Below are 22059 nucleotides of genomic sequence, written 5' to 3' on the forward strand. Positions count from 1 at the left end.
CGGATTTTAATTTGTTTTTGCTGTTGCTGCGGTTGCTACGTACTCCTACAGGAATAGCAGACTTATCCACTGGGAAATCTTTCATTTCTGGCGGCGAACCAATTTTTGAGCATTATTTAATACGTCAGTAGACGTCTGGCTTGTCTGTCTGCAAGAGGTTCCAATATTAAAGAATAAGGCACAAAAATATAGTTAAATTTTGGAGCATTTGTACACCTAATTAGGTACAGTTTTTCCAGCCTCAAACCAACCGAAACCCCAGCGCCCATACTCGAGTTGTTTTATGTATTTTTGTAGAGACCAAAAAGGTAGAAAAATTATCGCAAAAAACGTGATAATCATAAACGCGTGACTATCATATCACGTTTCAGCTTTCATAATCATGCGACAACTGTGAAGCGGGCCTGGCAACAAGGCAAATTGTTTATCATTGCTGAAATACATATATTATTGAGGAAGGAAATAACAAAACACTCGGCCATATGGAGTGGCCAGAGTGCTCCCCCCATCACGAACTTCCCATTGTTTCTGGGTAAAGATATTACATGCACTGCCCCACTGGAAGTGCTATAAATAAATGCACAAACAAAATGGAACAGCAAACATGGCGAAATACCCGTACTTAAACTCTATCTAATCAGAATCGGAATCAGAATCAGACGAACTCAATCGAAATTGTGGTAAGAACAACAACATTCAAGGAGAACGATTCTGCCATGGAGACACACTTTCTCGTTGATAAGAGGCAAGCATTGTTATCACCCACACACAATGTTTGCATTGGGCTGGCTCTGGGGTTCAACCCGTTCGTTTGTGCCTCTGACTGATGGCCGGCCACCACTTGACATTGTCTTTCTCATTACCGTCTGCGTCGCATTAACATCCAAGCCACACACACAAAAAGCCAAAAATAACCCAACAAATGTTAAAAATAAACTGTCCGCTGGCTAAAAATAACAACGATAACAAATTTATAATAACAACGAAAGCAAATATTCTGCATAAATATCAAAGTAAAGAGACTTTAGCACAAATTCCTGTTCGTTCGTGTTCGTTTCTGGGCGTTTTCTTATCAGTAGTTCCGGAGAAAAACAAAAGTCTTTGACTGCGACTGGGTTTGGCACAGAAAAAATTGCCCAGCACTCGATGGGGGGAACTCCCCCAGTGGCAATGCCTTTTACGGCCAAGATAGCCAAGAGGCCAAAAAGTGTGGAGTTTATTATTTATAGTGGCCGTCGCGTTAATTGCGATTACGAGTGCGATTTCGGGTGAAATGGAAAATGAATGACAGCTGGCGCCTGAAAGAAACAGAAAAAGTGTGCAGCGGGACATCGCTTTAAATGATAATAATACATCATGTAAATATTGAAATATTTAAGCCCAAAGAAGAAATTATATTTCCGCCTAAGATGTTACGCCTTGCAACCGAAAAGTTCCCCATTCTATTAATGATTTCAAGTTCAAGGAATCACCCACACATGATGAGTGGGATTATCTTTGTTCACCTGCGAAAATCCCCTCTGTTGTATTTACTTGCTCTAGAGATTCCTTTCCCACAGTTCAGTTCTCAAATGCCTGAGATATTTCCCATTTTTTCCAGCGAATTTCGATTTGAAAGGTAATTTAGTTTTGCCAATCACTTCCCCGTGTGCCATTGTGCCTTTGTAGCCAAATGTAAACACAAGAGCGAACACATTTGTGTGGAGCGGAGCGGCTTCTATAAATATAGGGAAATAATTCGCACCCACAAAAGAAACTGCGCAGCGGCATGGAGTGAACAGACGTGGAATGCCCCACATCCCAGCTGAACAAGGCCAAATTGGGGGCTTTGTCTAGCCGCAAGTTGCATCAGCCATATCAGATCACAGATATCGCTCCAATTGGGAGTGGGGATTGATTTGATTAGGCAGCGATAAGGTTTGGTTTGTGCGGGTTAGCAGCTGCCTCCCAAGCACCCTTAGACTTTGTACCCTGACAGGCGCACATCAGGAGACATTGGCAATCTTTTCTCAGAGTGATTCATTTGCGTGGAACCTTTGGACTCGGAAGACGCCAAAAACCAACGGCAGTTCCGCTGTAATTTCTATGCCTTCTGCCTCTTATCTGCCTTTTCTGTCACATGTCTGGCAGTGGCATCCGCAGTGGCACTTCGTCTGCTCCGACAACTTGTCCATATATGGCTAGGAACATCTTTCATTAGTCACTTTCGCCCGACATTACTCACACTAGAGCCACGTAATCGCTGGCGGCGGGCAGCGGAAGCTTATCAGCGCAGGGCAGACAGCAAGCAGGGCGCACGACAGGTACCACAAAGCAGGGGCAGAGCGGTGCTCCAACGGTAATTTCATCAATTCCACCGGCGATTAACGGTTCGAGTTTGTGTTCGGTTTTTGTGCTAGGTCAGTGCAGAGCCGCAAAGCACCGAGCAAAGCGGCACCGATCAGAATTCTGTTTTGGGGGGGATGCGATGCAAAGTGGATTCCGTTCTGTATAAATTTGCTCAACATTTTAATACCCGCTACTTTAGCTGGACACAAGGCTATATTGCGGCGGAATGGATATATGTAACGGAGCCCATAAGCCCAGTCTAGACTGCAGCTACATCCGTCTGTCCAGGCTCTGTCCAGCCTCTGTGCAGTCCGTCCAGCAGCTAGAACAATCTTTAACGGCTAGCCCATACCAAATTTGGTATGTAGATTTTTGTTTGTGGCGCGCACACGCTGCCCCAAGTAGATCAAGTTTATATTAAAATTGAGCGACATCGAATAAATGTGAATAATAAAATAACAGGCCTCAATTGTTCAAGGAACCATTCGAATGCGCTTGAATAATGTCCAGCGCCACACTCTGGCCTAGTTCCAATTTCATAACAAAATCCTGTAAAGCAGTTCGCAATTACCGCATGAAGCTGGCACTGCTTGAACTGCCACAGGGTATGCTGCAGTGCGACAGACAGCATTACCGGCTGATGTACCGTTGCTCACTGCTTTGATATATGCGTCAAGTGCCGGGACGGATAACATCTTCATCTGTGCCAGTTTACGGCGTCATTTGAGCGCCTTTTATGCGCATTCCTAAGCGATCGAGCGATCGAGCGATCAGCCGATCAGTCCGACAATCTGGCGACTCCAAAATTGAAATTGAGAACGTTCTCTCGTAACTGTACAAAATCAAGCATTCCATTTCCTTTGTGACCCAACCCCGCTGCCACCAGCCACTGCCCCTTGCAGATGATTCTCATTTACGGTTCACCGTCTGTCTCTTCACGTTTTTGCGTTGTTTTATCAACTGAATTGCATTTACGAATTGGCACTTAAGCTATGCAGGTGTACGAGTATGAGTATGAGTATGTGGGAGGTGTGTGGGACATGAGTGTGGGCGTGAATAATGAGTGTTACGGCGAGTGCGTAAAGCAGTGCGTTCGCTTAAACCTACGGGCAATGCAAGTGATTCAAATTGGAGAGTTGTTCGTGGTTTGAGGTTCTTCCTTAGTGATTGCAGTCCGGATTCCAGGGCTTCTGCAGATTGGCCAGACGCAGCTGCTCCAGCGCTATCTCATGGGCCCGCAGATGCTCGCGTGTGGCCAGCTCCAGTTCGGTGGCGCCCGCGGGGGAGGCCTGACTGTAGGTTTCCTTCACTGTGTAGGGCTGGATGAAGGCCGCCGGAGCCGCCTTGTCCGTGTAGACAAACGCTGGCGCACCTATGGGCGCCGTGGATGTTTGTATGGCATTGGGTTGACTCGTTTGAATGCGCAGGAAGAAACCATTCTGCACCGACTGCTGCTGGCTGATGGTCGAGGCTTGGGTCTGAGCCGGAGCTGGTGCTGCCTGGGAGGACAGCAGCTTGATGCTGCCACCCTCTGTGGCACCCAGGAAGAGGGGCAGTGAGTCGCTGTCGCTGGTTGTTGTCGTCTCCGAGCCGGTGTCATAGTTCTTGGTGCTCTTCAGCTCCTGCTGCTCGGCCTGCCGCTCGGCGTACAGCCGCTGGCGATCCTCCTCCTCGATCTTGAGCTGCTCCGCCTGCAGCAGACGCGACTCCTGGCTGAGGCGCTCCTCCTCACGCAGTCGCTCCAGTGCCGCTTCCTTTTGTTCCATCACCTGTCGCTCCCTTTCGCGCAGCTTCTCCTCGTCCCGCTCGAGCTCCTCGAGGCGTATCATGTCTTTGATGTCCTCCAGCTTGTCCTCGGCCCTGACCTTGGCTTTGTTCAGCAGCTGGAGATGCTGCTCCCGGGCTAACTTTACCTCGGGCGTGTCCTCAATCTGCTGGGCCATGGGCTGCTCGATGGTTTTTATCTGTGGTGCAAACTGCGCACTGGGAATCAACGGCTGCTGCTGCACATCGATGGGCTGACGCTGCAGCGCCTCGTTGAACTGCTTGAGATGCTGCTCCCGGGCCTGCTTGACCTCTTCGGTTTCCTCCACTGCTTGCGGCGTCTGCAGGTTGCCTGTGGGAAACTTGAAGCTCGCATCGCTTTGTGCTGTCTCGTACTTGACTTGGGGCGCTGCCTGCACGTTGGTTTCTGCGATGGGCTGACGCTGCAGCGCCTCATGGAACTGCTTGAGATGCTGCTCCCTGGCCAGCTTCACCTCGGGAGTCTCCTCCACGGGCTGTGGCGACTGCTGCTGCTGCTGCTGCTCCACGTAGCTGATTGTCTTGATGTTGGCCTGCGGCTGCTGTATGCCAGGAATTGTCTTGAGGATGGGTAACTCCGGCACAGCCTCGGGTTGGCGGTGCAACGCCGCAAAGAACTGCTTGAGATGCTGCTCGCGGGCGAGTTTCACCTCGGGTGTCTCCTCCACGGGCTGCGGCGTCTCCTGGGTGTAGCCTGTAATCGTTGCCGACTTCACGAGGAACGGATTCTGTCCGTAGGAGTGCGTTTGCGGTGCCTCCGCGGACTTGATCTGGAACTGCTGTCCATAGATCACGGGCGTTGCCTTCTGTGTTGTCTTCACCTGCACAATCTGCTCCTGGGGCTGATAGTGTCCCGTGAGCTGCTGGGCCTGCTCCGCGCGCAGCACCTCCAGACGCGCCTCGTTCCAGATGCGCAAATGCTCGTCGCGGGCGCGCTGCACCTCCGGACTGAGGCCGGGCACCGCGTCGAAGGCTGCGTACTTGACAATCTGCTCGAGTGGCTCGAACTGGGCCATCATTTGGGGCGAGGGCTGCAGCCCCTGAGCGCGCAGGCGCTCCAGTTCGAGGCGCATGGCGTTGTAGCGCTGCTCGCACCAGGCGCGGAACAGCGCCGTGTCCTGCGGCTGCTCCTCGGAGGCCAAGCCGGAACGCAGCAGACCCGCGCTGGCGCGTATGCCGTTCAGTGGCTCTGGGTAGTTGTAGGCCAGCAGACGCTCCGCTCCCGTGCCATCCAGGTAGCGCACATAGCCCTGAGCCAGTCCGCTGACCACGGGGAACTCGCCACGGGCTGGGGCATAGGCCAGCAGCTGTGGGTGTGGCTGTGGCTGGATCGTGCGCACCACGGCGAAGGCCTGCACGGAGCCGAGGGCCAGCAGGCCGAGCACAAACAAACGCATCTTGAGGGGGGAGAAGTCGCTCCTGGGACTGGTACTTGGACTTGTAGGACTCTTGGGCTGCCGCTCCAAGATTTCGCTACAACTTCGAAGGACTACTGCTGCCGGTTCTCGGGGATGGACTGATGCTGTTCTGGCTGCGAGTGGAGAGCTTTTATAGCGCTTGCTGAGTGGGAAAGAACCGCAAGCCGGGGACTGGTTATGGGACGTGTCCTTGGGCGACCAGACACCAGATACAGGATGTGTCAATAAATATTCTGTTGCCCCAGGTCTGACCCCTGTCTCTCCCTCTCTCCCCCTCTCCCTCTCTCTGCGATTCTTGAGTCTTCTTTTATCTCTGAAAACTTAATTGGCCCGCGTGGCCCCCTCTCCGCCTCTCCCCCAGGACCACATTTCGCTTTTTGCCCTCTTCCGTTATGTGGCAGCCGCTCAAGGTTAGGCCCCGTTTTATTTTTAGCACTGACTGCCGGCAATTTATGGCCAAGTCCAGACCAAGTGAAAGGACACAACTTTGAGGCCCTTTTAGGCCCCATCGATCGATCTCTGGCTGCAACGTTGCTTTGCCTATTGATTGATCAACGACAGAGGCGGCATCAGGCTGGATAATTATTTAAATTTGTCAAAAAGTCTCACCGGGAAGAACTCCAGCTGCCCCTGCCCCTGTCCCTCCTGCAAGCAGTTCACTTATTTTTGTACAGTCGCCGTCTGGTCGCGCCTGCAAGACGCTTCTTGGCTGGCAGCAGGGAGCACCCAGCTAATACCCAATATGGCTGGCTGGCTGGCCTCTTCTTTTGCGCTCTAACCGGTTCTGCGGCAGCGACTGCGAAGCTGCTTAAATAAAATTCAAGTTAATTCCAGCCGGCGCCGTTATATGGCCACAAGGGAGGCCTCTGGCTGGAGAGCCAGTTCGGGCATTGCAAATGATATCACACAAAAGATGCCACAGCCGCAGTCGCAGCCCCTGCACATTCTTGTGGTTGGTGCTCAGCGGCAAATCCCCTTTTTATTGTAATCAAATTAAACAAAAACAGCAAACAGCTGTGGCCAAGAAGCGCACAAAAAGCAAACTAAGAGACAGCAGCAGCAGAGATGCACAATGAATTTATTTACAGCCAAATGTGTACTTATGTACATATATGTACAATGTACATACATATGTACATATTTAAATACATATATTCATGTATCGGTAAAGTTGTGCAAAAATTACTGCACTGCTTTGACTGCTCACTGCTTGGCTCTAATATAGCCACAGCCTTCGCACGATCTTCCACTGCTTTGATTTCTTCTCTCTCTCTAATCTCTGCCATGTGTTTGCCAAACAATCCCTTTAGACCCCCAGGGGAATTTTCTTACACGTTCCACAGGGAAGTCACCTTCGGGGATATTTAGCTCCTTCTCCAACCCTTTCTGGTCGGCAGCTTGCAAGTAAATTCCCCTGGGTTAGTTTCTTCCCTCTCTTTCACTCTTTTTGCAGGCCAATCTTTCTACATTCTTCTTTCACTCTTTGCAGTCAAATTTTCGCCGCTTTTTCAGCTATCTCTTGCAGAGCATTTTGCTTATCTGTTGCCCCGGCTGATAATCTGCCTTCTTTGTGTTGGACATTTCTGTGCTCATTCATTGATCACATGCTATGGCTTGGCCTGGCCCAATTGTTTGAGTCAGTTGTTCGATTTCATTGGCAAATTTTCACCCATAAAAGTCACCTTGGCTTCGGGCTACAATTTTCACACTCTGCAAGACGAACTTGAACGGGGAAGACACATGACAACGCGGTGACTGTGACTGTGTAATGGACATGCGGAATACCTCACGTAATGCGCGAAGCCTCAACTTTCACAGTCAGAAAACAGGCAGAAAACATTTCATAATCCAGCCACACAGTTGGCATAGAAAGCGTTCGGGCAGCTGTCTTGTTGCCAGGCAGATAGATCTGGTAGAAAGATCTCATCTCTCGCAGATAGATTCTCTTCTTGCTCGAACTGACCACAGTCACGTTGCCCCAACGCCCAACGCACATGTGACGTAGATCCAATGATGAGCAGCCTCGCCTCTCCCCCTCCTCTCCACCACTCTGCTCTCTCTGCTCTCACATCTTTTCGGGGCGCGTGTAGCTTGCTGCGCCATCAATTGCTGCTTTTAATTCTTTTGTTGTGCCCAGACGCTGCCATTCAATGAACGCCAAAAAAGGGAGGCACGTCCGCGCTAATTGGAGCAGTTCAAAGTGCCTGCTGCTTACCACGTTGCCGCTTATCTTATCAGAGTCACAATGATAGCCACAGCAGCAATCGCTGAGCGCTGCATGTGGCAGATTTGTAGTCGTTAATTAGTCCACAATTAGCGCATTCATTAAGGTGTCTGGTGGCCCAACACGCCATCTCTCGCTCGCAGAGCTTTGCAAACTTTTCCCTTAGCTTCAAATATAATCAAAAAATTCCGCACTTTAATGAATAGGAATAACAGCTGTAGAGATTCTGCAGAGATGCAACTGTAATAATTACAACTGTATTTACATTCTCCACCCCCAACTGTTATATCAGCAGCAGCCAAGTTTCTGTTACCAGTCAGACTGTTAACCACTGCTGTTCTGTTAATGTAGCTGCTTTGTGGATCGCTTTCCCTTCGTGGTGACTCTGCACCTGTAAACCTTTTGTAGCGACTGCACAACTTTCAACCAGCTTCAAATATAATCAAAATGTTCCGCAAGCCAGAGGCCACAAGTTTATGGCCAAGAAACGCACTTGAACCGGCAGCAGCAGCAAAGGAATGCCCAAAGTTGGGCTCTTCTTTCGGGGGCAACGTTGACCGGATCACGTGCGTCTTTCTCTACGAAATAACCCAAGACGTCACTGCAGCTGCGTGCAAATTTAAATTAATTTAACAGCAAAAAAGACTCAATAACAAGCAGCAAATAAAATCGATTTGGCTGTGATTTTCTTACTATATTTATTTATTTTTGATGGCGCGTATTTTTCCACAAAAATGAACGGAAGAAACCCAAAAAAAAAACCCAAATCCTAGAGCACATTTTGGAGCAGCTCTTCCAGCACTTTTCCTACCTCACAGCCACACTCAAGGCCATGTATTTGTATGCCCAAAATATTCTTTATTTAAACCAAAAATTCGCTGCGCTCTCTTGACGTCACTTTGGCCGCAGCTAAAACTCGTTTCTCTTGGGCATTTCCCGCACTCGCACTCGCACTCGCAGTTCCGGGGCGAGGGCGAGGGCGCGCGAATAGATCATAATTGCGTTCAGTTCAGTGATAAATAAATACATCAATTAGAGCGCCAACGCAATGACCTACAGCTGGACACTTGGCCACTTGGCAAGCTCGTCCGCGACAAGCGACAAGCGACAACCGACAACGAAAGTAAATCCAATCCAATCCACAATCGTCGACAGCAGCAAATGAATTTGCATTTACAATTAAGGCCGCCAGCTAATGGAGCAGCTACCAGATATTTTGGGGCGTTCTACAAGCCAGAGCTGAGCTGCAAATTGAGTTGTTGCGACTGTCGGGCGTAAGCCCCGCTTAGACACTTGATTTGTGCCTTAAGATCGCTGCCACAAAACGATTACAATTATTTGTGGCGGATTTGTTGTGTATTTTTCCGGCCTTAAGCACGTGAAAAATGCGTTGAAAATATTTCAAGATTTCGTTTTGTCACGCAGCACAAAACAATTCAATTTTTTAACGCACAAAAGTGACTTTGTTAATGCTCGAAATTAATTGGCCTAATCATGCGGCTGGACCGTGACGTGTGAGTGCTCAACTGTGAGGTGGCCGAACAGCCGCAGAGTGGATGGAAAATGAATAAAAATGTAATTAAGGGCCGTGTAAATCACTTGGCATTTAAGAGGGGAATATTTTGTAAAGATAATTGAGCAGCTAATATAATTAAAGCTTTATTTAGTTCTAATTGATTGCGAAACATACAAAATGCGCTTTTAAGTCAGTGATGCAACAACTGTAGAGCTGTAGTTGGGAATAGTGATGCTGAAACTGTAGGAATAACAGCTGCAGAAGTGCAACAGTAATTACATACATACATACACCACTTCCCCAACTGTTGTATCAGCAGCAGGCAACTTTCTGTTACCAGTCAGACTGTTAACCACTGCTGTTATGTTAATGTTAATGCATTGTGGGATCGCTTTCCTTTTGTAGCGACTCCACAACCGCCAACCAGGCCAGTTATCACACAACTGTAATTACGCCTGTGTAAAAATAAACATGAAACTGTAAAGCTGAAACCATCTGTTCGGGTGATAATTGATAAATCAGCTGCCGCCGAAGGCAACCCAAAACGTGGTTTAATGACCGCAAAGTGTAAGTAATCAAAATGAATGTAAGCCAGTTCATCAAAACAAAACACCCTGCCCCGATCTGCTGACGCAATTTAGGCGACACTTAGCACGTGATGGGCAGCAGCTAAAACTGTGCGGCCAGTGCGCACAAAACTGTCAGCGAAACTTTTGCACACAGCGGAAAAGGCAAAATGGAAAAACGTTTGTTTAAAACATTTATTTCGTCTGCATTTGAATTTATGTTTAGGTGTGTTTGAACAACATTCAATCTTGTTAAGGTCAAAGGTGGTGGTGTGGTGTGTTCTGAGGTGTGGCTTGGAATTGTGTGTGGGGAGTTTCAATACTTTCACGCCTAAGCAAACGCAGGATTTCTAGCATGGATTACGCACAGTAACTAACTATAATTAGTACTCGCTCGTCATTGTTGGATATAATACACACATCGTAATAATCATTATGTACAGTAAAGCCTAATCCTTGCGGTAAATCAAGATATATAACTGTACATATCTACGCACACACACACACACACGCACTCTCTCACGTACTCTCTTTTACAGTTTTGTTTTTAATGCTATTTTGTAAATTGTTCATCTTGATTTTTAAGGTGTTTTTCTCTTCTTCACACACTTTTTGCTTAACGTTTTGGAACTTATTCTGTAGCTTGTTGTTGTTGTTTGTACTTAAAACTATTTAACTTAAACATTGATTTGATTTCGTGTGAAACATTTTGAGGTTATAAATTCCATCTGGTTGCCGCGTGTTTCCGGTTTTCATTTAAGGTTTAGGGATTGGGTTTTGGGGCATTTTCTTTGAACACTTTCCGTTTCATCGCAATAATTAATAATAATAATAGAAAAATCCAAATATCTAATGTACAAAAATCATCGCTTGGGATTACAAAAACACACACAAAAAACTGTACATAATCGTGGGCAAAGGACACTTGCAGTGGGGGTTGGGGGGAATCGAAACGAAATACGCTAATGGAGGGCCTTCTACTGCTTCTGCTTCTGCTTCTGCTTCGTATAACAACAAATGACGTACAAATACACACACTATAAGGGATCAAGGATCAAGGAGCAAGGAGCAAGGGGACATATTTATAGTAGAAGTTGGGGGCTGGGGGCTGGGGGCTGGGGGCATGTTTTATGGCTAATTTCGAGCGATGACGCGCATTCAGCACAAACTCAATTGGGCAAATAGCTTTCACATAATCGGATCGGGCCCCTGGCCCTCTAGATCCGAGACCTGACTCTGATAGTGCAACGCATCCTGGTACGCCTTCTTCACGGCCTTCCGCTCCGCCGGCTTCCGGGACTCGATCAGCTTCTGCTGATCCACCTGCTTGTCGATGCCGAGTATGTCCAGCTTGTTCGCCGGCAGCCACTGCCACGTGCGCTTCACATCGAAGAAGAGCACCAGGAAGACAATGTCGTCGAGGCAGTTCTTGCGCAGCGCCAGCACATCCGTGGGCGGTGCCGGCAGCGGCACGCCGTTGTACACGAACCCCTTGGGCGTCTTGGGGTCGAGTATGAGCGCGGGATACCACGGATAGCCGCGGCACTTGGCCCACACCAGCTGCAGCGGCTCCAGCGTCGGCTTGTGCGAGTTGTGATGCCGCGTCATGGTCACCACCTCCTCGACGTCCATGTCCCCGTGGCGACTCTTGTTATTGTTGATGGCAGGCGTCGCGGCGGCCGTTGCCATTCCCGTTGCCGTGGTGTTCCTCCTCGCTTTGATGTTGTTCACCAGCGGCGAGACGATGCTGGGCGTGGCCGAGCGCAGCTTGCCCGCCTTGCGCATGATGGGCGGCGGCGTGGCCGTGGAGCTGGTCGTCGACTCGCTGAGATTGCTGCGCCGCTTGCCACGCCCGCGTGCGGCGGACATGACGGGCCCCCGCGCTGCCAACGGTATGGGCGTGGGCGTCGGCGTGCTGCGGTTGGTTCTCGCCTTGCTCGGCCTGCCGCGTCGCTTCGGATGCTGCTGCCCATCGTTCAGCAGCGGCTCATCCTCGCTGGAGCTGCCGCTGGCGCCGCTGCTGCTGCTGATGGCCATGTTCCCGTTGCCCTGTTGGCTGTTGTTCAGCCCGAGGCTGGCGTGCTGCAGGTCCATGGCATCCGTGGTGCCGTCCTGCGTGGACGTGGACTCCCGCTCCTCGCTGTGCCCGTCGCTGGCCTCGTCGCTGTCGAAGTCCGAGCAGCTGCCGGACATGCTGAAGTCCGAGCAGCTGCTGCAGGGGCTGCTCGACTGCGAGGGTCCCTCGTCGCTGTCGCTCACATCCCGCTGATTGTTGGCGCGGTAAACGCGAAAACTGTCCGGAATGCGCTCGAAGAGGCGAGCATCGGGCAGCGGTTGAGCCGCCGCTGAAGCGGGATTAGGGGACTTCTTTGGTGACATTGAGGCACTGTTTCGCAGCTCGGGCAGGCGACGATAGCGTCCCGGCCGCTTGGGCGACTTGACGCCCAGATTGAGGCTCATCTTGCTGCTGATGGACAGCGCCGTGGATGTCAGGCTGGCTGCGGCAGCGGCGCCCGCGAGTGCGCCCACGCCGGGCGTCGTAGCGGCGCTCAAGCCCGCGCCATTCCCCCCGCTGTTGCTGCTGCTGTTCTGCGTCAGCGTGAAGTTCGAGACGGCAGCAGAGTTAAGGCTGGCATTGGCTGTGGGCGTGGGCGTGGGCGGCACACTGTTGAGTGAGGCCACGCTGGTGGCCGCTGTCGCCGCCGTTGCATTGGAGGAGCAGCTGGCACTGGCACTAGCACTGGCGCTGTGGCCCATGGACTGACTGCTGGAGGACTGGGAATTGTGTTGCTCCTCCTTCACGGGCGTGGACAGTGGCTCGGAGGGTCGCTTGAGCGCCGCCTGCGACTTGCGCGTGAGCAAAATGGCCGTTCTGCGGGGAATGTGGGGAATGTCAGGGATTAGGCTGGGGTCTGGGCTATGGTTTGACTTGCGCTCTCACCTTCGATTGATGCCCACGGGCGAGCTGCTGTTGTTGAGACTCTTGATGGGGCTGCAGGGCGGCGTTTGGGTGGTGCTGAGCATTTCCTTGGCTGTCTCCTCCTCATCAGCGTCGCCCAATGAGTCCTCCTCAGAGTCCTCATCCTCGTCCAGCTCGTCATCCGGCTCCAGGTCCAGGTCCATGGCGCTGCTGTTGAGACGCTTGCGTGGACGCTTCTTGGTGGGTGAGCCTCTGGCCTCATCCTCGTCGCTGCGGCTGCGATTGGCATGGCGCTGCAAGGGGGGGGAGGAGACGTTAAGGGGAGAACTGCAGAGGTTTGGGACGTGCACTTACCGCTGCATAGCGCGCCTTCTGCAGCGTCTTGCGCATGCGCGTAATCTCCAAGCGAATTTGCTTGATCTTCTTCGTGCGGTAGCTGGGATTCTTGAGCACCTGCGACTTGTCGGCGAGTATGAGCAGCTTCTGGACGACATCCTCGCTGGCTGGCAGCGTCAGCAGTTGCCGCAGCTCCTGCTCCACCTCCGCCTCCACATGGTCGACGTGCGAGCTCTGTGTGCGCTCCAGCAGCCCGTCCCGCTGCAGCTCCTTGCGCAGCTGCACGAAGAGCGGCGCCGCCTGATCGCGCAGCCGGATGCCCGCGCGATAGAACACCGTGTCCTTGTTGTTGTACGCCAAGCAGTTCTGGATCATCAGATCGAAGTCACTCTCCAGCTGCTCCAGCGTCGTGTACTGGCAGTCCTTGAGCCGCGCGCGCATCGTGCCCAGATCCATGGGATGCTTCACAATGTCCGTGTAGTCGGGCACCTCGCTGATGTCCACCGGCTCGCGGAATATCTCCATGGTGTCCCGCGCCTCCAGCGCATCCAGCAGCTTGGTCAGCGCCGACTCCAGCGGATTCAGCTGCAGCATGACGACCTCCTCGGAGATCTTGACAAAGGCCACCTTCAGCTTTTCCCGCTTGCGCACGAGCTCGCAGAGCAGCCGCGCACGCTCCAGATCCTGCCGCAGGCACTGCCAGTACTTGAGCTGCCGGTACAGCTCGTTCGTGTCCGGGGAGCCCTCGATGCCGTTGCGCTGAATGACGCCGTGGTTGTGTCCCTGGCTCTGCAGGCGCCGCAGCAGCGGCACGCCGTTGCGGTAGTGCCGCTTCAGCGTCCAGTAGGCAATGATGCGATCGAGGAACTCCTTCTTCTTCTGCATCGTCACCATGGTGGCTATCTCCTGGACACGGTCCGGCGGTATGGTCGGTATCAGCACCACGGGCGCCGTCGAGCGCTTCTTGGCCAGCGCCTTGCGTGCCTCGCGCATCTTGTGCCGCGTGTCCTCGAAGTCCGGCACGTTCATCTTCAGCTTGGCGTCCGCTGGCGTGTGGGCGTGGCAGTAGGCAAACTTTTGCACATGCATCGAGGAGTCGTTGTGGCCATCCTTGATGGTGTCCATCGTCATGTAGAGGCCCGCCTGCTGCGCGCATGTCACGTGGAAGGCGGCATAGCAGCTGTTCCTGTGGCACTGGATGCACGCGCCCAGACCCTTCTCCTTGCACACGTAGCACGTGAGACGCCAGCGCGCGGGCGGAATGGTTTCAATAGAATCTACGGGGAGGGGAGAGCCAAAGTTAGTTCAGGGCAGAGGCAGGATCGGTGGCAACTACAAACCAATTGGCTCCAGGAAAACGGTGTTGGCAAACCGCACCTCGGGTATCCACAGAGCGCACACCACATGCGCCCACTGGCCGTGATCCGTTTGCTTGAAGGCGCCACCCGCATTGGGGCAGAGAACACAGTTGACCGGCTTGCTGGGCGACTGCAGGCAACGGCGGCAGAGCCACTGGCCCTCGGGGATGTAGGGCACACCGTAGCAGTCCTGGTGCACCGCCAGGTTGCACATGTCGCAGAAGAGTATCACGTTGGTGTTCTGGCACTCGCCGTCGAGGCAGATGCAGCACACGGCATCATCGTCCACCTCCACGCCCGTGGGCGTGCCATTGGCCGCCGCCTGGAAGTGCGACTCCTTCTCGAGGCGATCCATCAGCAGCTCCATCGTGTCGATGCTGACGGCTGTGAGGCCGAGCTTCTGTCGCTCCTCGTTCATGTGCTCCAGCCAGGCGGAGTCCTCCTCGTCCACATCGTATTCGATCTCACCGTCCAGCTCCTCCAGTGACTTCTCGATGAAGCGATAGTAGGCCAGCGGTCGGGGCGGGGCGTCAGGCACATTGTAGTCTTCGATTTCGCACACCTTTGCCACCGGCACCTGCACCTTGGCCCACGGTGCATTCTCCTCCAGCGGCGCTGCGTCCGCATTCAGGATGCATCCCCGCTCCACCAGCGCAACGAATTCCTCCTCCTCCACCAGCGGCAGGGCATCGTCGATGCCCAAGCGCACGCTCTTGCCCTCGATATTGAACGTGACGGTGGCCTCCTCCTCGTTGTAGGCGACCAGGGACTCGGGATTGGCGTACTGATGCCGCGCGACGCTCCCGCTGCCAGCGCCAATGCCGCTGCAGCCGCCGTTCTTCGTCTCTCCACCCACGCTGGTCGCATCCCCGCCGCTGCCGTTATCCTTTGGCTTTGGCGTCGAGTGGTGCGTGGAGCGGGAGCGCGCCTTTTTCCGATGCGGCGTCAGCACGGGCGTCAGCGGCTGCGGATTATCGTGGTCGTACTTGACCAAATGGTACTGCAGTCCCATGATCGTCTTGTAGCTGCGGTCACAGTCCCGCACCGGACACGCATACGGTGGCTGGGATTGCTTGTTCTTTACACCCTTGCAGTACTCCAGGGCATCGAAATCGAGTCCCATGGCTGCGCTGCTGCTGCCTGCCTGCCTGCCTGCTGCTGCGGGTGCTGCCTGCCTGTAAGTTTTGCTCTGCGTGTGTGTTGGGACTTCTGGTTACGAATTGGGGACAAGTGTGTCTACTCCCGCATACGGTTTCCTATATATACATCTTATTGTTGTGGTCGCAATGCGCGCGGTTTTTTTGTTGTCCCCCTTTCCAAGTCGGATTTTCGTAGCTTGTTGCAAAAAACGCGATATTAACAAATGAGCAGTGTGGCCGTGGAACTATCGCTAAAATATACCGTTGGACCGTCAAAAATATACCAAAATGTACGGTCGCACTTTATGAATAGTGCTAAAGCACATCAATGGCCGTCATCCTGGACGTGTGCAGCGGGCCACAGCAGCAGGCTGACCGGTTATGTTATAATTTATACTTTTCGGTATATTCTGACGTCGAAATTGAGTCGACGGTATATGTAGGGTATATCGGTATATTTCGACAATTGTTCGGTATGTTACGGTATATTTGAGAAGGTAACACATTTTTGAGAAGAAAAATTATACAAAAAGTGAAAAAGCGGCAAAATAAATACACACTTGACAGGAGAGGATTTCCCTGACCTTTCAGTAGCAGGAGAGGATTTCCCTGACCTTTTAGTAGCAGGAGAGGATTTCCCTGACCGTTGTCACAGGAGAGGATTTCCTTGACAAGAAAGTCCCAAACCCGAACAGCGTTGAGTTCAAAATTTTCCGTAACTTATTATAATATTCAACACAAAACACAAAACTGAAGTACCTGGTCAATGCGGACACATCTCTGCGACCAACCAATTTCGCTGTAGCGATTAAATATCAAAAAAAAAAAAAATTGTAGACAGGACTGGGGGGCTCTACCAGACACTAAAAATTTTATATGCGGAGCTGGCCTGGCGCCTGCTCGAGGAGCTGGTCGAGCAGCTGCCACAACAGCTGCGTGTGACCGCCAGCCGACTGGGGCCGTTGGGCAAGTGCCGGCAGCATCGGCAGACGGTGGCCTTGAGCGAAGAGCAGTTTCGACAGCTGAGGGACAGTGCCCTGCTGCGAGGTGTACACCCCGAATCCCACAGACAGCTTTGAGGTGCCTGAGCACTGGTTTCCGATCCCGAGCAATCCCGATTTATTGGACTAAATATATGTACAACCTGACTGACTACTGGCTACTCGCATTCGGGGACTTGGCACTTATTGTTGGAGCTCTTCTTGTATGCCGACTGATGCCTGTTGCGACGACGCTCGTAGGCGATCTTCTTCTCGGCAGCGCACATGAGGCGACGCTTGATGTGATTGTCCATTTCCAGGTCCAACTCGACGGACCTGACCAGCTCGTTGGGATCGCGAGCGGCCGCCGAGTCCAAGGCCTTGATCACGAGACTGAGCAGAGCGTGAGCGAGGCGATGGCACACATCATACTCGATGGCATCCTCGCTGGTGTAGTAGATGGCCGATTGGGAGGCCGGCTGGACCCCGATGGCCAGCAGCACGTTGCAGAAGATGCCGCGCTGCATGCGGGCATAGGGATCGACCAGCTGCGGTGGTATGCGCATTGTGGTGGCCAAATGGGTGATGAACTTGGCAAACTTCTTGATGAGCACGTTCAGGTACTGTGTGCGACACTGGCGCTCCAGTTTGGTCAGCATGCTGTAGTACAGCTCCTGCTTGCGCTTCAAGAAGTCCTCCTTGCGCCGCTCCTTTGTCTCATTGCTCCTGAGCACCTCAGCCAGCTGTCTGCAGCGAAAGAACATGTCGTTAGAGCCTAGCACTTGCTCCTGCCTTGGCACTTACTCTGTGGTTATGGCATTGTACTTGCCCAGCAGCCGCTTGATGCGCGTGGCTCGCTTCTTGGGGTTGTAGAAGTCCTTGAACTGTGCGTACGTGTCGATCAGCTGATTCTTCTTGGGCTGCGATCTGGCCACATCGCCGGGTCGTGTCTTGGGCGGCATGGATGGCTGGTAGGCCATGCGGCGCACGTACGAACGCAACTTGTCCACGTTCTCCTGCTGCCTCTGCTGGCGATTGCTTGGACTGCAGTAGTCCGGATCCTCCTCCTCCACCTCCTCGCTCGACGATGTCGGCAGCGGCTCATCCCAGTCGGACACATTCGAGCTGGCCATTGTTTATAAACAAAATCACACAGAAATTTGGCAAAGAAAAATAGAAAAAAAAACGAAAAATTTGCTTCTTTTTGTTAAATGAAACTCGAAATACTTTGGAGCTCTCCCACTGACAATTTGTAGTTGTTGGCTTAGTCGAACGTTGAATGTTGATTGAACTAGAGAATGTCCTTCCCCTCTGTGGGGTGAGCCCTTCACAAATCTCTCGGCCTGCTACATTCAATCATTTATTCCAGTTTGCCATTCAAACTACATAATTTAAAGCTATTTGTGTTTGTGTCTAGTATACATGTAAACTGCTCTTTTAGTAGCTATCTTTCTGGTTTCATTGCTATCTTATTTCACTACTGATATTTATCAATTTAAAACATTTTTTACGTGCACAGTTACCCATTTCAGACGCATAAGCCAATAATTTCACAATTTGCGCGGGAACTTTTCCGCACCGTTCAGTGTTGTAAAAAGAGCAGTCGGCTGTGCGCATAACAGCAAATAATATTCTCGTTTCTCTCGAAACCTCCTTATGAAAAAATTGATTGAACAATTTGATTTAAAAACTAATTAAACTATAGTTTTGGTGGTGACAGCCCTAATGATTTAGGATTTGCGGTAACGTAAATAGTATTTTGAAAAGCAGAAGGTATATTTCGGTATATCTCTGAGGGCTGTGCGGTATATTTGATCGATAATTCCGCGGTCACACCACGCATCGCTATTGCCGCCATTTTAAACGGGGTACGAAAAATAAAGCCAACTTTGCGCATTTTGTGTAGATTCTGTTTTGTGCCAAATGGATGACTTGTTGGATATAATGCGGCCCCTGTCGGAGCTGGAGCTGGAGCTGCAGATGATCAGAGAGGTACTTATCCGAGCATGGAGTGGACACGGAACACGTTGATCAATATGGCGACGACGCTTATGGTTTTTTTTCTCTTTTGGTTGCTTGCAGGCTCACTTCAGGGAACTGGATGAACTTTTCTACGGCATCAAGTTCAAAGAAGCCAAGCCAGCAGACAGTGCTCCGGCACAGAGCGAAGGCACCTCGGTGACGCCACAGCAGACGAAGAAGCGGCCCAAGCGCCTGACGAAGCTGTCGGAGAACTCGGACGAGGCCGAAGGTGAGTTTTGTTCAAAAATGTAGCAGCAAATCTCACGCTGCTCCCTTCCACAGATGTGCACGATGTGACAGCCGACTCGTCGGGCAGGCAGAGTGCGCGACAGAGCAACCTCCAGCTGCTGGCCGTGGCCGAGGAGGAGAGCCAGCTGAACAGCACCGCGTCGCTAATGCCGCCGCCACCGCCGCCCACACTGGCCGATACCACCACGAGCTCGGGTCGGCCACAGCGTGCGGCCAAGCTGAAGTCGGAAAAACTGCTCAAGGAGCCCTCGCTCAACCGCAAGATGCGTCGTCCCAGCGACGAGGAACTGATTCGCGTGAAGGTGGAGAGCGAGCATCGCGTCTCGCAGTTTAACAGCTCCAGCGCCAGCAGCAGGCCACAGAGTACAACCTCCGAGCCGCAGCCTGAGGTGCCAGCTGTGGAGGAGCCAGCAGCCGTGGATGAGCCACAGGCAGAGCCAGAGCTGGCAGCTCCAGTGGTGCTCAGTGAGATACCAAAACAGAGCTTACCCAAGAATTTGGTCGTGAAAGTGAAGCGAGAGAAGCTGTCGGGCGAGATAACCGCGCCAGCGCTGCCTGCCGCTGACACAACAGCATCTACCGCCACAGATGAGACCTTGGCCGTGGCCGATGTGTCCAAGAAGTTGCGCAAGAAGAAGAAGGACGGCGCCTGCCATCGACCCATCAAGGTGGAGCGCTTCAGTGAGATTGATAAGAACTCGCCGGTGTCCTCGCGGACACGCAAGAACAGCTGCGAGTCGCGCACCCAGGAGCGCTCCATCTACAAGGATGCACTTGAGGAGCCAACAATCGAGGAGCAGCCACAGCAGCAGCAGCCACAGATTTCTGGTGCTGTTAATGAGACGATGACCTTGTCGAACGCCACCATTGTGCTGGGTCCAGCGCCCAACGATGTGAGTCCCAGCATAGCGGCCGCCGACGCCACCTTCGAAGTAACTTCCAGCAAGCGGCAGCCAGCAATGCCAGAGTCGGAGCCAAAGCGGAACAGTCTGCTGACCGAGGACGAGTCGCTGGACGACAGGGTGGTGCCGGTGGCCAAATTTCTCTCGAATGTGAAGACCATGAAGCTGCCCCCCGGTCGCCCGCACGAGCTGTTCAAGTGAGTATGAAATGGAAGCTGCATAGATTGCCATTTATTGCCCGTTGTTCCATCCCCGCAGTCCGTTGCTCCAGAGTCCCGTGAAGATGCGCGTGGAGGCGTTCGAGAATGCGGCCATTGCACAGAGCAAATTGCGTGCACCGCGAGCCAAGAATGCGGTAAGTGAAGGAGGCACTTCCCACCTGCTTCCACGATTGATAACTCTCGTGTCTCTCCTTTCTTTAGGGCACGCCCGGAACATCGAACATCACGCCCAAGATTGGCAAGTTGCAGCCACCGACTGTGGGTCGCTTCTATACGCCCACTCAGAGCTCGAGCACACTGCCCGTTAGCGCGGGGCAGCCCAAGAAGGCGCCCATGAGTGCCTCGAAGGCGACGACGCTGCTGAAGACGGCCACCGGCACCAATCTGAAGTCCACCAACTCGACATCGAGCAAGACGCTGTCGCGCGAGAACAGCGGCGACGACTTCCGCAAGGGTCTGCACACGCTGGCCGAGGAGCGCAAGAAGCTGCGCGAGCAGAAGCATCTGCAGGCTGCACAGCAGCGCGAGGCCAAGGAGAAGGAGCGAGCCAAGCAGGCGGCGGAGCGGGCCAAGGTGCGGGAGGAGCGCAAGAAGCTGGAGGAGCGCAAGCGACTGGAGCTGGAGGAGCTGCATCGTAAGATGCGCCAGCAGGAGGAAGCCGAGGCGCTCAAAAAGGCCAAGCAGCGGGAGCTGGAGCAGCAAAAGCTGGCGCAGCTGACGGGCGCCAAGAAGAAGATGCTGCCACCGCCGCCGAAGACAAAATACACCTGGGACATGCTGCACGAGGATGACTCCACCGACGACGAGGGCAAGGTCACACACAAGCGTCCACCGGCACCCACCTGGAGTCGCAGTAAGTTTGGGATTCGCTTTGGCCAAATGTTCCTCGATTTAAAACCGATTTCTCGTGTCGCTTTTGCAGGTCATGTGCGCGCCGAAGCGGTTGCCATGCAGAGCCACTGCCCCACGGATATCATCGATAGCTTCTTCTCGGTGGCACCCACCACGCCGGACCTTAAGCAGATATTCCCCAACATCGATCCCAGCCAGCTGAAGCGCAACTCCAGTGTGCTCTGGTCCACGCCGCCCCGCTACTCGGAGCTCCCCAAATATTAGCCACTCTATTAAATGTTTAAATGTTAAATTAAATTTTAATCTAAATAATCCTTTGTTTTTCTTAGTATATTGTCAATGGGAAATGTTCGAATATTTATGTACTATAACTATGAAATATATTTACGAATAAATGCTGTTTAATTAATAAAATAAAGTAAAGCAAGATACCGCTCGTTGCCATTCCACTTCGCTTGATTCCCTCTGACACTAATACCCAACTGCTTAAGAACTATTAAAGCCGCCGGCGTGCTCAATTAATGGAGATGCTTGGGGGGGCTTTAATGCTGTTTTGATGCCCCAAAGGTGTTTCCATTAACAATGAGCAGGCGCTCTTGCTGCCGCTGCCGCTGCTGCTGCTGTCGATTCGTGAAAAGTGTGGAAAGGCGCAGGTGAAAAAGAAAACGAGCAACGCAGCACAGCAAACACAATTTCACTGGTCATGGGGCATGGTTTTGTGGCATGATGAGCCGAGCAGCGGCAAATCTTCGTTTGCCTCCTCTTCATCACACGTTTTGCGCCTTTCCCGGTTCCCCCCAAGCCACAAGCTGCAAGCGAATTGCAACCAAAAAACTCTAAGGATTTTCCATTTGAATTCGTGCGTTTGCAATTTGCATGGTAATTGCCAATGATTGGAATGGAATCTGTTCCGATCTGCCTGAAAATCGCAATTTAGAGCCGCAAAACAAGCAACGCGAAATTCCCTAACTAAGGACGTTCAGCGTAGTCCTAATCTGCGATCGGATTAATGGCTGTATATTCAATAAATAGCCACTTTCAATTGTTGTTATTTTCTTTCTGGTTGGAAATTCACCACGGATCCACGGTGGCGTTTGGTTACCCTTACAGAGCTACCTAGCAGTGCGCTTGTGTGTGCAGCTAAAGCACGAAGTTGCCCACGCCAAAACCGGTTCATTGCTTTACACTGCGCGAAATTATTTGTGGTTGAAGCTTACATTTTTTC

At 52.2% G+C, this 22059-nt stretch overlaps 4 protein-coding genes across 4 annotated transcripts; 1 reads left to right on the plus strand and 3 right to left on the minus strand.

The window, feature by feature from the left end:
* Positions 1 to 3268: 3268 nt before the first annotated feature.
* Positions 3269 to 5553, minus strand: LOC117892218 (trichohyalin). The gene has a single exon (XM_034798319.1). The coding sequence runs from the start codon at positions 5526 to 5528 to the stop codon at positions 3489 to 3491; it is 2040 nt and encodes a 679-aa protein (XP_034654210.1). The 5' UTR covers positions 5529 to 5553; the 3' UTR covers positions 3269 to 3488.
* Positions 5554 to 10476: 4923 nt separating this feature from the next.
* Positions 10477 to 15849, minus strand: LOC117892215 (peregrin). The gene is made up of 4 exons (XM_034798315.1): positions 14452 to 15849; positions 13130 to 14388; positions 12797 to 13068; positions 10477 to 12727 (listed from the first exon to the last, which is right to left on the minus strand). Exons 1-4 carry the CDS (start codon positions 15590 to 15592, stop codon positions 11044 to 11046), a joined length of 4356 nt encoding a protein of 1451 aa, XP_034654206.1. The 5' UTR covers positions 15593 to 15849; the 3' UTR covers positions 10477 to 11043.
* Positions 15850 to 16750: 901 nt separating this feature from the next.
* LOC117892220 lies at positions 16751 to 17830 on the minus strand. The gene is made up of 2 exons (XM_034798321.1): positions 17393 to 17830; positions 16751 to 17335 (listed from the first exon to the last, which is right to left on the minus strand). Exons 1-2 carry the CDS (start codon positions 17719 to 17721, stop codon positions 16768 to 16770), a joined length of 897 nt encoding a protein of 298 aa, XP_034654212.1. The 5' UTR covers positions 17722 to 17830; the 3' UTR covers positions 16751 to 16767.
* Positions 17831 to 18416: 586 nt separating this feature from the next.
* LOC117892217 (inner centromere protein) lies at positions 18417 to 21283 on the plus strand. The gene is made up of 7 exons (XM_034798317.1): positions 18417 to 18580; positions 18671 to 18839; positions 18893 to 19958; positions 20020 to 20116; positions 20184 to 20835; positions 20905 to 21098; positions 21132 to 21283. The coding sequence occupies exons 1-6, from the start codon at positions 18512 to 18514 to the stop codon at positions 21096 to 21098; spliced, it is 2247 nt and encodes a 748-aa protein (XP_034654208.1). The 5' UTR covers positions 18417 to 18511; the 3' UTR covers positions 21132 to 21283.
* The last annotated feature ends 776 nt before the right edge of the window (positions 21284 to 22059 follow it).

Source organism: Drosophila subobscura, chromosome E (genome assembly GCF_008121235.1).
Source record: "Drosophila subobscura isolate 14011-0131.10 chromosome E, UCBerk_Dsub_1.0, whole genome shotgun sequence".
NCBI lineage: Eukaryota > Metazoa > Arthropoda > Insecta > Diptera > Drosophilidae > Drosophila > Drosophila subobscura.

Bases quoted from the DNA above. Each gene is read 5' to 3' on its own strand.
- LOC117892220 (XM_034798321.1), bottom strand. From the start codon at position 17,721: ATGGCCAGCTCGAATGTGTCCGACTGGGATGAGCCGCTGCCGACATCG. The intron at 17,336-17,392 runs GTAAGTGCCAAG...CTTTCGCTGCAG, and splicing joins TACAATGCCATAACCACAGA to ACAGCTGGCTGAGGTGCTCA.
- LOC117892215 (XM_034798315.1), bottom strand. From the start codon at position 15,592: ATGGGACTCGATTTCGATGCCCTGGAGTACTGCAAGGGTGTAAAGAAC. The intron at 13,069-13,129 runs GTAAGTGCACGT...CCCCCCTTGCAG, and splicing joins AGAAGGCGCGCTATGCAGCG to CGCCATGCCAATCGCAGCCG. The intron at 12,728-12,796 runs GTGAGAGCGCAA...CATTCCCCGCAG, and splicing joins CCCGTGGGCATCAATCGAAG to AACGGCCATTTTGCTCACGC.
- LOC117892218 (XM_034798319.1), bottom strand. From the start codon at position 5,528: ATGCGTTTGTTTGTGCTCGGCCTGCTGGCCCTCGGCTCCGTGCAGGCC.
- LOC117892217 (XM_034798317.1), top strand. From the start codon at position 18,512: ATGGATGACTTGTTGGATATAATGCGGCCCCTGTCGGAGCTGGAGCTG. The intron at 18,581-18,670 runs GTACTTATCCGA...GGTTGCTTGCAG, and splicing joins AGCTGCAGATGATCAGAGAG to GCTCACTTCAGGGAACTGGA. The intron at 19,959-20,019 runs GTGAGTATGAAA...CCATCCCCGCAG, and splicing joins CGCCCGCACGAGCTGTTCAA to TCCGTTGCTCCAGAGTCCCG.